The sequence below is a fragment of the Oncorhynchus keta genome, unplaced genomic scaffold (assembly GCF_023373465.1).
Source record: "Oncorhynchus keta strain PuntledgeMale-10-30-2019 unplaced genomic scaffold, Oket_V2 Un_contig_3968_pilon_pilon, whole genome shotgun sequence".
Lineage (NCBI taxonomy): Eukaryota > Metazoa > Chordata > Actinopteri > Salmoniformes > Salmonidae > Oncorhynchus > Oncorhynchus keta.
Genome location: NW_026287529.1, coordinates 381397 through 394876, shown reverse-complemented (window position 1 = coordinate 394876; position 13480 = coordinate 381397). Strand labels below are relative to the sequence as shown.

At 41.7% G+C, this 13480-nt stretch overlaps 1 protein-coding gene across 1 annotated transcript; it reads left to right on the top strand.

Annotated features, from left to right (window-relative positions):
- The first annotated feature begins 3652 nt into the window (after positions 1–3652).
- LOC127924350 (zinc finger protein 227-like) lies at positions 3653–13232 on the top strand. The gene is made up of 7 exons (XM_052508957.1): positions 3653–3833; positions 4610–4812; positions 5749–5850; positions 7350–7430; positions 9468–9578; positions 9737–9860; positions 10105–13232. The coding sequence occupies exons 1-7, from the start codon at positions 3806–3808 to the stop codon at positions 11508–11510; spliced, it is 2055 nt and encodes a 684-aa protein (XP_052364917.1). The 5' UTR covers positions 3653–3805; the 3' UTR covers positions 11511–13232.
- The last annotated feature ends 248 nt before the right edge of the window (positions 13233–13480 follow it).

Below are 13480 nucleotides of genomic sequence, written 5' to 3'. Positions count from 1 at the left end.
TGCGCAGCAACTCACTGCCTTCCTGAAGACAAACAATGTATACGAAATGCTTCAGTCTGGTTTTAGACCCCATCGTAGCACTGAGACTGCACTTTTGAAGGTGGTAAATGACCTTTTAATGGCATCAGACCGAGGCTCTGCATCTGTCCTCGTGCTCCTAGACCTTAGTGCTGCTTTTGATACCATCGATCACCACATTCTTTTGGAGAGATTGGAAACCCAAATTGGTCTACACGGACAAGTTCTGGCCTGGTTTAGATCTTATCTGTCGGAAAGATATCAGTTTGTCTCTGTGAATGGTTTGTCCTCTGACAAATCAACTGTAAATTTCGGTGTTCCTCAAGGTTCCGTTTTAGGACCACTATTGTTTTCACTATATATTTTACCTCTTGGGGATGTCATTCGAAAACATAATGTTAACTTTCACTGCTATGCGGATGACACACAGCTGTACATTTCAATGAAACATGGTGAAGCCCCAAAATTGCCCTCGCTAGAAGCATGTGTTTCAGACATAAGGAAGTGGATGGCTGCAAACTTTCTACTTTTAAACTCGGACAAAACAGAGATGCTTGTTCTAGGTCCCAAGAAACAAAGAGATATTCTGTTGAATCTGACAATTAATCTTAATGGTTGTACAGTCGTCTCAAATAAAACTGTGAAGGACCTCGGCGTTACTCTGGACCCTGATCTCTCTTTTGAAGAACATATCAAGACCATTTCAAGGACAGCTTTTTTCCATCTACGTAACATTGCAAAAATCTGAAACTTTCTGTCCAACAATGATGCAGAAAAATTAATCCATGCTTTTGTCACTTCTAGGTTAGACTACTGCAATGCTCTACTTTCCGGCTACCCGGATAAAGCACTAAATAAACTTCAGTTAGTGCTAAATACGGCTGCTAGAATCCTGACTAGAACCAAAACATTTGATCATATTACTCCAGTGCTAGCCTCTCTACACTGGCTTCCTGTTGAGGCAAGGGCTGATTTCAAGGTTTTACTGCTAACCTACAAAGCATTACATGGGCTTGCTCCTACCCATCTCTCTGATTTGGTCCTGCCGTACATACCTACACGTACGCTACGGTCACAAGACGCAGGCCTCCTAATTTTCCCTAGAATTTCTAAGCAAACAGCTGGAGGCAGGGCTTTCTCCTATAGAGCTCCATTTTTATGGAATGGTCTGCCTACCCATGTAAGAGACGCAAACTCGGTCTCAACCTTTAAGTCTTTCCTGAAGACTCATCTCTTCAGTGGGTCATATGTAGTCTGGCCCAGGAGTGGGAGGGTGAACGGAAAGGCTCTGGAGCAACGACCCGCCCTTGCTGTCTCTGCCTGGCCGGTTCCCCTCTTTCCACTAGGATTCTCTGCCTCTAACCCTATTACAGGGGCTGAGTCACTGGCTTACTGGGGCTCTTTCATACCGTCCCTAGGAGGGGTGCGTCACTTGAGTGGGTTGAGTCACTGATGTGATCTGCCTGTCTGGGTTGGCGCCCCCCCTTGGGTTGTGCCGTGGCGGAGATCTTTGTGGGCTATACCCAGCCTTGTCTCAGGATGGTAAGTTGGTGGTTGAAGATATCCCTCTAGTGGTGTGGGGGCTGTGCTTTGGCAAAGTGGGTGGGGTTATATCCTTCCTGTTTGGCCCTGTCCGGGGGTGTCCTCGGATGGGGCCACAGTGTCTCCTGACCCCTCCTGTCTCAGCCTCCAGTATTTATGCTGCAGTAGTTTATGTGTCGGGGGGCTAGGGTCAGTTTGTTATATCTGGAGTACTTCTCCTGTCCTATTCGGGGGCCTGTATGAATTAAAGTGTGCTCTCTCTAATTCTCTCTTTCTTCTCTCTCTCTCTCGGAGGACCTGAGCCCTAGGACCATGCCTCAGGACTACCTGACATGATGACTTCTTGCTGTCCCCAGTCCACCTGGTCGTGCTGCTGCTCCAGTTTCAACTGTTCTGCCTTATTATTATTGTTCTGTTATAATCTCCACCCGGCACAGCCAGAAGAGGACTGGTCATCCCACATAGCCTGGTTCCTCTCTAGGTTTCTTCCTAGGTTTTGGCCTTTCTAGGGAGTTTTTCCTAGCCACCGTGCTTCTACACCTGCATTGCTTGCTGTTTGGGGTTTTAGGCTGGGTTTCTGTACAGCACTTTGAGATATCAGCTGATGTTCGAAGGGCTATATAAATAAATTTGATTTGATTTGAAAACCCTCTTAGGCCGCACTCCACCCTGTCTGAGAAACCTACTGCAGCCCTCATCCTCCACATAAAACACCCATTCTGCCCATCACATTCTGTTTAAGGTCCCCAAAGCATCCATGGGTCGCTCCTCTTTTCAGTTTGCTGCAGCTAGAGACTGGAACGAGCTGCAAAAAACACTCAAACTGGACAGTTTTATCTCCATCTCTTCATGCAAAGACTCAATCATGGACACTCTTACTGACAGTTGTGGCTGCTTCACGTGATGTATTGTTGTCTCTACTTTCCTGCCCTTTATGCTGTTGTCTGCCCAATAATGTTTACCATGTTTTGTGCTGCTACCATGATGTGCTGCTGCCATGTTGTGTTGCTGCCATGTTATGTGGTTGTCTTAGGTCTCTCTTTATGTAGTTCTATCGTGTTGTGTGTTTTGTTCTATATTTTATTTTATTATTTATTTATTTCTAATCCCATGCCCCCGTTCCTGCAGGAGGCCTTTTGCCTTTTGGTAGGCCGTCATTGTAAATAAGAATTGGTCTTAACTAACCTGCACAGTTAAATAAAGGTTAAATAAAATAAAAAGTGGAGAGAGGTTAAAGAAGGATTTGTAAGCCTTGATACAATTGAGACATGGATTGTGTATGTGTGCAACTCAGTGGGTGAATGACCAAGACAAAATATTGAAGTGCCTTTGAACAGGGTATGGTGGTAGATGCCAGGAGAACCGGTTTGTGTCGAGAACTGCAACGCTGCTGGGTTTTTCATGCTCAACAGTTCCCTGTGTGTATCAAGAATGGTCCACCACACAAAGGACATCCAGCCAACTTGACACAACTGCGGAAAGCATGTAGGTCTAGGGTTGTCAACATCACACCCCAGCCTTCCCTGTTCCTCTAAAGGTCATTACCCTCTCTCAACCCCAGCCCCCATTTATCTTCTCTGCCTCAGTGGCCAGCTGCCTGTCTCTGGCTCTCTGCCTTACACAACGTCATCCAGCCCTGACCTGCTGCACCGCATTGATGCTCCTATTTACAGTGCACTTACTAGATGTCTACCACCCTGTGCCACCACTGTCAATCGACAATAATAGTAATAGCTTAATACGGACACAGGGTGGAGCTATAATGTCAGAATTCATCGTCATCATCATTATGAGGGCCTTCAAAAGAATTGGATGAAAATTGTATGAAGGATTTAATAATGACAATTTCCATTTCCATTACATATAAACATACACACTTGTCCTACTACATATGGGCTTTGCATGAGCTATTCTTACACTTTTTCATCAACTTTTTAAATGAATTGTCTAATAAATATAATGTAGCGGTAGTATGAACACGCCAATTAAAATACAGAACAAAGGCATAGCAGTAGGTAGTCGTTTGAGATGTAATAAGTGATGAGGAAAGTCCTATCTGAGTTTTATTTTGAAAAACAAGAAAACCCGGAAACGGATGGAAACAACTTCCGTTTCTCGCTGCCTGAATGGTATGTGGAGAGAACGGCAACTCTAGACCGGGAAGTGGGGCATCTAAATCAAATCTAGCTAGCTAACTTTTTTCAAGTATATCTTAGCTTCCTGTTGACTATTGTATGAGGCCGAGATGCAAAGTCAGGATCCATGCGAAAATTGTAAGTTAACGATAGAAATTGTTAACAAATTGGATAACGTAGCTAACGTTAGCTAGGTGTGGTGTGCGTTCGATGTTCAACATGGCGTATGCCGTATCTTGCCCTATGATCCCGCCCTGCCTGAAATGTAGTCTAGGCTAGCTGAAATGGTGGCACTGGCAAGTCCACGTATCTGCAATATCGATATGTGTAGACCGTTTCGAAATCGTCCATGACTTTATTTCACGCTATATCGTCAAATCAGCAGTTGCTTCATCCATTGTTGTACTTATTAATGATATGTACCCATTGTTTCTTGAAAAATACAACTTGTATGCCTCATGAGCTAAGTTATACTGTCGTACACAATGATGTATATAAACCATTGGTCGTACTCCATTATAACCCTAAATATAAGCCTGTTTTATTACAATGTTTGTCAACAATGTAATTGTAAACAAACACTACATAGCCTCAAAACATGACTAAAACTATAATTTTGATATCATGGATAGCTATTTCTATTTGAGTGGTTACATTTCTCCAGCCCCGTCCCTTAACTTTCTACCTTAACATGGGTGGAGAGTCGGGACTCCGCTTTTCATGGTTTCTACTGCTGGTGGTTGCGTTAAATATCCCATTAACATAACATGTATTTTTACTAACGTTAGTCTAAAGTGTATTCACTTTTTAGCTAGAGCTTGCGAACTTGGTCCTATGAATGCGCCTTGTCAAAATTGCGTGCGCCTAGTCAGGGTAACCGTGTGTCGGCTAACAACTTATTTTACGAATTTTAGGTCCCCCTCTTCTTCTTCCCTCTCTGCGTCTCTTCATTCCACCACTGCGGCTTGTCTCTGCAGCCATGTGGCAAGTGGTTCAACGAGGAGACGTTCAAGATTATGGGATGCTGGAGGAGTTTGTCACCATGGTTACAGAGATTGTGCCAGAGCTTTTGAGTTGCAGTCAGAGGGCCCAACTCATTCTGGGGCTTAGAGCAAGGGTAAGAGATTGGGGTGCAGAATGGGGAAAATAAACATGCAACAAGATAATGATGGTAGTCCTAGCCTTTAGCCCAAACATACACCTAGAACTCCTACATACACCTAGAACTTCTACATAGACCTAGACCTCCTACATAGACCTCCATAGACCTAGAACTCCAACATAGACCTAGAACTCCTACATAGACCTACATAGACCTAGACCTCCTACATAGACCTAGACCTGCTACATAGACATAGACCTCCTACATAGACCTAGACCTCCTACATAGACCTAGAACTCCTACATAGACCTGGACCTCCTACATAGACCTACATAGACCTAGAACTCCTACATAGACCTAGAATTCCTACATAGACCTAGAATTCCTACATAGACCGAGTATTCCTACATAGACCAAGTATTCCTACATAGACCTAGTATTCCTACATAGACCTAGTATTCCTACATAGACCTAGTACTCCTACATAGACCTACATAGACCTATAACTCCTAGCTATCTATTTGAGGTCTGAGCAGAACTTCTTCCATGTACAGTATGAATTTCTATGCCTATCTATAATCAGAAGACAGTTATTTTGCATCCTTTAGATCACTGAGCAGTCTACAAGAGCATGTTTCCTCCACCTTTAGATGCAGATATTTATAGTTATCATAGTAAACACCACATCACACCCTGGGGCTACCCTAGCCTTTAGCTCTGACAAAACAGTGTAGACAGTTGACTCTGGCCTTAGACAACGGTCTGGTAATGGAATGGTAATTGACTGAGATGAAGACCCTGAAGCTGATTATCTCAATTGAACACTGACATTGGGCCTTATCTAGGCTATCTTTAATTTTCTCAAAATGTGTCCCAATGAGAACAGAGCAGTGCCTTGGAAGTGTGGGGTTGACCTTTGACCGACTACTGACTGGCCATTTGTCATTTCAGCTGGTTCTGGAGTTGTGTCGCACTGAGCAGACATTAGACCTCACGAATATTCAAAAACACCTGGACAGGATCCGATCCCTCACATCCACTGAGGAAGCAGAGGTGAGTATCTTTCAGAGGGATTGGAGGTGAAGAATACATGCCCATGTCAGTGGGCACACTCACTGATGGGTAAATCCATTTGAATTCAATCACCTTTTGACAGAACCCCTTTTAATTTGAACAAAACCTTCCATACATATTTGTTCATTGTGGAAGTGCTGAGAAAGTTACTTTTTGGACCTGAATGCCAAAACATTCAAGAGATAAAGGTGCTTAGAGTTGACCTATTTTACATACTCAACCATACCATCATGTCTTCATCACTAAAAAAAGAGAACCAGTTGAGATTGATATAATTGAAAAACTTGCAAACAGGTTATTACTATTTTATAGTTTCTTTAAAAAAGTTTTTTAATCATCATTGTCATTTTTTTAACCATAAATGTAAATGATCTAAAAACACTTAAACTCAGATTCTTTTCATATTCGCATATGTTGTAGGTCAGACCCTATTTTACATCAACTGAAGTTTTTGTGTTAAACCCGCAATCGGTTGAGACATAACGTACTCTTACATTGGATTGGTACATTCACACACAAGAGCATGTTGTGTCTCAACCGATGGCGGGCTCAACACAACAACCTCAGGTGATGTAGTGACGGCAGGTAGCCTAGTGGTTAGAGCGTTGGGCCAGTAACTGAAAGGTTGCTAGATCGAGCTGATAAGGTAAAAATCTGTCGTTCTGCCCCTGAACAAGCAACCTAAGCCGTCATTGTAAATAAGAATTTGTTCTCAACTGACTTGCCACGTTAAATAAAAAATGTAAAGGTTTAAGCTACAACATAATTTGTATATATACAGTGGGGCAAAAAAGTATTTAGTCAGCCACCAATTGTGCAAGTTCTCCCACTTAAAAAGATGAGAGAGGCCTGTCATTTTCGTCATAGGTACTCTTCAACTATGACAGACAAAATGGGAAATAAAAATCCAGAAAATCACATTGTAGGATTTTTTATGAATTGATTTGAATTGATATATATATATATATATTAATTTTTAAAAATGTAAATATATATATATTTTTTAAATTGACAACCCTTCTTGTAAGCTTTTAAATGATATCAACCTCAACCGTTTATCTTTTCCAGTGATGAAGACATGGATGGGGTATGCAAAATGGGTCAACTTAAAGCACCTTTACCTCCTGAATGTTTAGGCATTCAGGTACAAAAAGTAACTTTCTGACCACTTCTTCCATAGGTTAATATGTATGGAATTGTTTTATTTAAATCAAAACAGATGCTGTCAAAAAGTAATTTAATTCAAAAGGATTTAACCTGATGGCTGACTGGCTGGAGAGTCATTTTTAGGACCAATGAAGAATGATCTATAATGTGCTAACTCCACCCACCCGTGTCACCAGGCGATACCAAACCAATCGGCCCAACCAGACAGTATTGTGTAATTGAGTTGTAAGCTTCAATGATGTAGTAGTTGTGCATGTTTTGTTGCAGTCAAGTGATGCGAGTGATGCATTTTTCATTGGTCCTCCATGCAGGTGGAATTATCTGAATCAAAGTTTGTGGAGCTGGTTAAATCTCTGCTGAAAGACCCAAGTGAAAGGGAGAACTTCTACCAGGTTTGTTTCTCCATTTACAGTTGAAGTCGGAAGTTTACAAACACTTACATTGGAGTCATTAAAACACATTTTTCATTTTTCACTCCACACATTTCTAGTTAAGAAAATGTAGTTTTGGCAAGTTGGTTAGGACATCTATTTTGTGCACGACACAACTAATATTTCCAATTCTTTACAGAAAGATTATTTCACTCAGAATTCACTGTATCACAATTCCAGTGGGTCAGAAGTTTACATACACTTAATTGACTGTGCCTTTAAACAGCTTGGAAAATTCCAGAAAATGGTGTCATGGCTTTAGAAGCTTCTGATAGGCTAATTGACATCATTTGAGTCAATTGGAGGTGTACCTTAGGCCTTGAAATACATCCAATCTTCAAACTCAGTGCATCTTTGCTTGACATCGTGGTAAAATCTAAATAAATCAGCCAAGACCTCAGGTTCATCCTTGGGAGCAATTTCCAAACGCCTGAAGGTACCACGTTCATCTGTACAAACAATAGTATGCAGGTATAAACACCATGGGACCACGCAGCCGTCATACCGCTCAGGAAGGAGATGCATTCTGTCTCCTAGTGATGAACGTACTTTGGTGTGAAAAGTGCAAATCAATCCCAGAACAACAGCAAAAGACCTTGTGAAGATGCTGGAGGAAACGGGTACAAAAGTATCTATATTCACAGTAAAACGAGTCCTATATCTACATAACCTGAAAGGCCGCTCAGCCAGGAAGAAGCCACTGCTCCAAAACCGCCATATAAAAGCCAGACTACGGTTTGCAACTGCACATGGGGACAAAGATCATACTTTTTTGAGAAATGTCCTCTGGTCTAATGAAACAAAAATAGAACTGTTTGGCCATAATGACCATCGTAATGTTTGGAGGAAAATGGGGAGGCTTGCAAGTCTCGAACACCATCCCAACCCTGAAGCACAGGGGTGGCAGCATCATGTTGTAGGGCTGCTTTTCTGCAGGAGGGACTGGTGCACTTCACAAAATAGATGGCATCATGAGGCTGGAAAATGATCTGGATATATTGAAGCAACATCTCAAGACATCAGTCAGGAAGTTAAAGCTTGGTCGCAAATGGGTCTTCCAAATGGACAATGACCCCAAGCATACTTTCAAAGTGGTTGCAAAATGGCTTAAGGACAACAAAGTCAAGATATTGGAGTAGCCATCACAAAGCCTTGACCTCAATCCCATAGAAAATTTGTGGGCAGAACTGAAAAAGCATGCACGAGAAAGGAGGCCTACAAACCTGACTCAGTTATACCAGCACTGTCAGGAGCAATGGGCCAAAATTCACCCAACTTATTGTGGGAAGCTTGTGGAAGGCTACCCAATTTTTTTGGCCCAGGTTCAACTATTTAAAGGCAATGCTACCAAATACTAATTGAGTGTATGTCAACTTCTGACCCACTGGGAATGTGATGAAAGAAATAAAAGCTGAAATAAATCATTCTCTCTACTATTATTCTGACTTTTCACATTCGTCAAATAAAGTGGTGATCCTAACTGACCTAAGACGGGGATTTTTTACTATATTTAAATGTCAGGAATTGTGAAAAACTGAGTTTAAATGTATTTGGCTACCGTGTATGTAAACTTCCGACTTCAATTGTAGTCTTCGCTCCATTTAGTCTTCACTACAGTTAGAACGTAGCCTGGTAGCAGATCTGCTTGTGATTTTACCTACTCCATTGTCAATGTTTGGCCTCACAATTCCATAAGGAGTTGGCAAGAAGGCAGAAACAGACTGGCACCCAGGCTAGTTAGAACTCTGAGGGGCTGAGTTTTTATATTCTAATTGTTACATCCATGTACAGGACTTCATCTCCAATAACTGAAAGTACAATATTTATATGTTCGAGTCCTTCTCCTTCATACATGCTGTATCTCCAAACAAAAGGCTAAAACTTTCTGCTTTAGGATGTTGATGTGGCTGTATGATGATCTAAGACCAAAGGTAATATCAGTACACATTTTAGCCTAATTATTGACATTAATTATTACATTAATTTATTCTCTCCTAGGATGTGTTCCCTGTGGAATTTGGGCCCAAGTATGACACTGCAATACAGATGCTGATGTTAGAATTCCTTTCCAGACTGGAGAAGTTACTTCCCCTACCAGACCTTGAACAGGTAATAAGAATGAATAACACCTTTATCTAATCAGTTTGGGGAATTAGAAGTAAAGAATAACAATCAATAATCAATAATATTTTCATGTTTAATAAACTGTGTGTTGGACATGAGCATGTAGTTGTTAATGATTTTAAACCATGCTCCTCTCTCTGAAGACTGCCTCCTTGTTAAATGCTGTCCCCTCTGCCCTGGAGAAATGTGTACAGTTTGTACCTGACCCCAAACAATTCAGGACCCTGCTCCAGTACCACAGAAAACTTGGACATTTGGACTCCATCGGTGAGTATACAGATTTATAGAGGATCCATGGCTTGGATTGGTTCTGCAAAAATGTCAAATGATGAGTGTCAGGTAGAGTAATTATGTATAGGAAATATATTATTGGTTATGTTTGTCTGGTAACAGTTTATATTTGAGGCATTGATATTACATTTACATTACATTTTATATATGATATAATTATCATATGTGCTGTTCAATTTAACCTTCATTTTTTCATTGTCTCCCTCTTTTGCATAAAAAGGAACTCCATCATCCTTTGGTGACTTCATCCTCTCCTCTCTGTCTCTTCCTCCATATGTGCGAGTGGTGACTGCCCCAGATGTAGACTCAGATATACAATCAGAAAGCATGAATTATGAGGGAATGGAAGCAAGAGAGTTGTTGGAGAATCGGACAAAGGAAATCGATGTACTAGTCCCAGCAGGTGAAGTTAGAAGATACATAATTACTGAGCCAGATTACGGTATGGACATGGAGTCTGCCGTTGGGGAAAATTACAATCAAGCAGTCACTGGCTTGAATTTACTCAGACCATCACAATTAAAACGAAGCAAAAGGCTGCAGATTAAGAACATGTTTTCAAAACGACGGAAACCTCGAAAGACCGATTATTCCGGGCGTGCAAACAAACAGCCATCATCCTCCAAGGGTCGGCCTTCCCCAAAGAAGTCATGCAAAAAAGGCCCATTCAGTAAGACATGTGAAGTGTGTGGGAAGACTTTCACTCGAGTCACAGCCATGAAAAGGCATCAGCTAACCCACACTGGAGATCTCAAGTTTAAGTGCCTCATGTGTGAAAAAAGCTTCAGGGACGGTCATAATCTGAAGAGACACCAGAGGCGAGTTTGTGAAAAGGAGATAAACATGTTGGATGAAGATAAAAATGAGGAAGAGATCCCACAACCCTCAACTAGCAAACCTCAGATCCCATCACTCCTCAAGACTCCCTGTCCACCAGGGCCATCTCATCAAGGAACTCTGGACACTATCACAGCCACGAACACATGCTCTGTGTGTGGGCGGTATTTTGCTCGTACTTCCAGCTTGGTAAGACACATGAGCTCCCACTCAAAAGAGCGTCCATTTGGGTGTGTCAATTGTGATAAGAGATTCAAGTATTCGTACGATTTGAAAAAACACCAGAGAGAATTGTGTCAGAAAATGACCCAGGGAGATTTGTGTCAGGATGTTGATCAGAACATGGCACAACAAAAGAGTGGCCTGGAACCAGAGAAGGTTTTTCTTGCCACTGCAGAGAATCACACCCAGGTAGATTCCAAAACCTGTTATGTCTGTGGTAAGATTTTGACTTGTACCTCACAGATGGAAAGGCACTTGAAATCTCACTCAAAGGCACGTCCCTTTAATTGTGCTATTTGTGAGAGAAGTTTTAAGTACAAAGATACCTTGAAGAAACATCAGGAAATCCTTGGCCACGAGGGCATCCTAGAAGACTTGGGTCAGAATGTGGACCAGCAAGAAGTGGAAGTTAACACAGAGAGTTGCATCAGCCCTCTCACTACCAAGGAAAATGACACTGAGCCCCTCATCACGGCTGCTACTTCAGTGCCGACTCTCAAAGAACCCAAACCATGCACTGTGTGTGGAAGATTTTTAACCGTGCTTCAGTTATGGCTATTCATATGAGATCCCATTCAGATGAGCGTCCTTATCAATGTGGCAATTGTGAACAGCGCTTTAAGTACATGCACAATCTGAATCAACACCAGAGATATATCTGTAAGGTGAACCGAGAAGAGTCCTCTCAGATGGTAGACCAGCACCAAGAGGAGGAGTCTAGTGAACTGGTGGCTGTTAATGCTGATACCCCAGAGACATCTACCAGTCGACTACAACTGGTTCACTGGTGTAAAAAATGTGGAAAGTGTTTCGATGACATCTGTAATTTGAAGCAACACCAGGAAAGTTCATGCAAAGAGGAAAAAATAAAGGTGGTCTTCCAATGTGAAAAAAGAAAGGTGGTCTTCAAATGTGATGATTGTGGGAAGGACTTCAAAGGTTCTTCATCCCTAAGGACACACAAGCGAATTCACAACCCATTCTATTGCTCTGATTGTGGAAGGGTCCTACCAAACTCCATTGCCTTTGACAGACACAAGCTGATGCAACACAAGGAAATCCAGTGTACCATGTGTGAGAAGACCTTTACCCTGTTGGGGCGTCTGAGAGATCACTATCTGCATCAACATAAATTCACAGGACCATACCCCTGCTCTCAATGTGAGAAAACCTTCACTCAGTTAAGATACCTTGTTGAACATGAGAGGGTTCATTCAGGAGAGTACCCTTACCAGTGCTCTGTTTGTCAAGCAAAGTTCAATAAAGCAAATTCTCTAACGATACACAGTAGGAAGCACACAGGAGAAAAGCCGTTCCTGTGCTGGCAGTGTGGAAAGAGTTACAAGGATCGTGGAAACCTGTCAATGCATATGGGGACTCACTCAGAGGAGAGACCCTTTTCTTGTTCGCAGTGTGACATGACTTATCGGACAAAGATTCAGCTGAATACACACATTGAACAAGTTCATGAGGGGGTGAGATACACCTGTGCAGTCTGTGGAAAGCAGTTTTTGAAAGCTGTATCATTGATAAGACATGAACTCACTCACACAGGAGAAAGACCATGGCCATGCTCCTATTGCACAAAACCTTCATCACTGCCAATGAAAGGAGGTTGCATGAAAGATACCATACTGGTGAGAGACCATACAAATGCCAAGACTGTGGAAAGTCCTTCGTACAGTTGTGTTTTCTGAAAGCACACCAACGACTTCACACAGGAGAGAAGCCATTTGCATGCAGTGTTTGTGACAAACGTTTCAGATTAAATTACCATAGGCAAAGACACGAGCAAACCCATACAGGAAAACAGAAGCCACATGTTTGTGCGGAATGTGGGTCAGCTTTCGCTCAAAGAAAGCGCCTGACTGAACACCAATGCACTCACTCCTTGAATTAAAATGTTCATTTTTTTTTTAAGTCTAATGTTCCTTTGCATTGTTATTCATTTTAAGACAGTACAGTGGGGAAAGTAGTCAGGGAGACAAATTAGGGGCACAGACAGAAAGAAGGGCAGAGAAGGGTCTTGAACCCTCGTTACCAAGTACCACTCTGTTAGACTCTGGCATTTGAGTTATTGTGTACTAAAAATAAAAACACAGGTTTAACACCTCAGGTTTGAATTAATATTCTATTTTTCAGCTTTGTTTCATAATTCTGTGGATAATTTCAATTGCTAATTTGTAGTATGTACACTAAAGGAGGAAACGTGTAAAACTGTTATTCTCAAATAATCACAACATTGCATTTTATGATCATGGCAATAATAAAGGAGGACATGAACATATCCATGTGTGTTTTTTCACATTTGTAACTTCGGAAAATATACACTTCATAGAGAAGTCAACCAATGCTTGCAAAAATATTTGTTTCATTAGGATCCTTCAGGATCATTACCGGTTAAACTGGAACAAAATGATTAATTACGTTTGAGTTTACTGCAAGGTAGGCTAATCCATGGAAAGGTCCTTTGCATGAGGGGTATTCGGCAAAGGCTATTGACATTTTTATTTGACAGTTTCATGATATTCACGCAC

Coding starts and splice junctions, on each gene's coding strand:
- LOC127924350 (XM_052508957.1), top strand. CDS start 3,806: ATGCAAAGTCAGGATCCATGCGAAAATT. Junction 5,851..7,349: donor CATCCACTGAGGAAGCAGAG/GTGAGTATCTTT, acceptor TCCTCCATGCAG/GTGGAATTATCTGAATCAAA. Junction 7,431..9,467: donor AAAGGGAGAACTTCTACCAG/GTTTGTTTCTCC, acceptor ATTCTCTCCTAG/GATGTGTTCCCTGTGGAATT.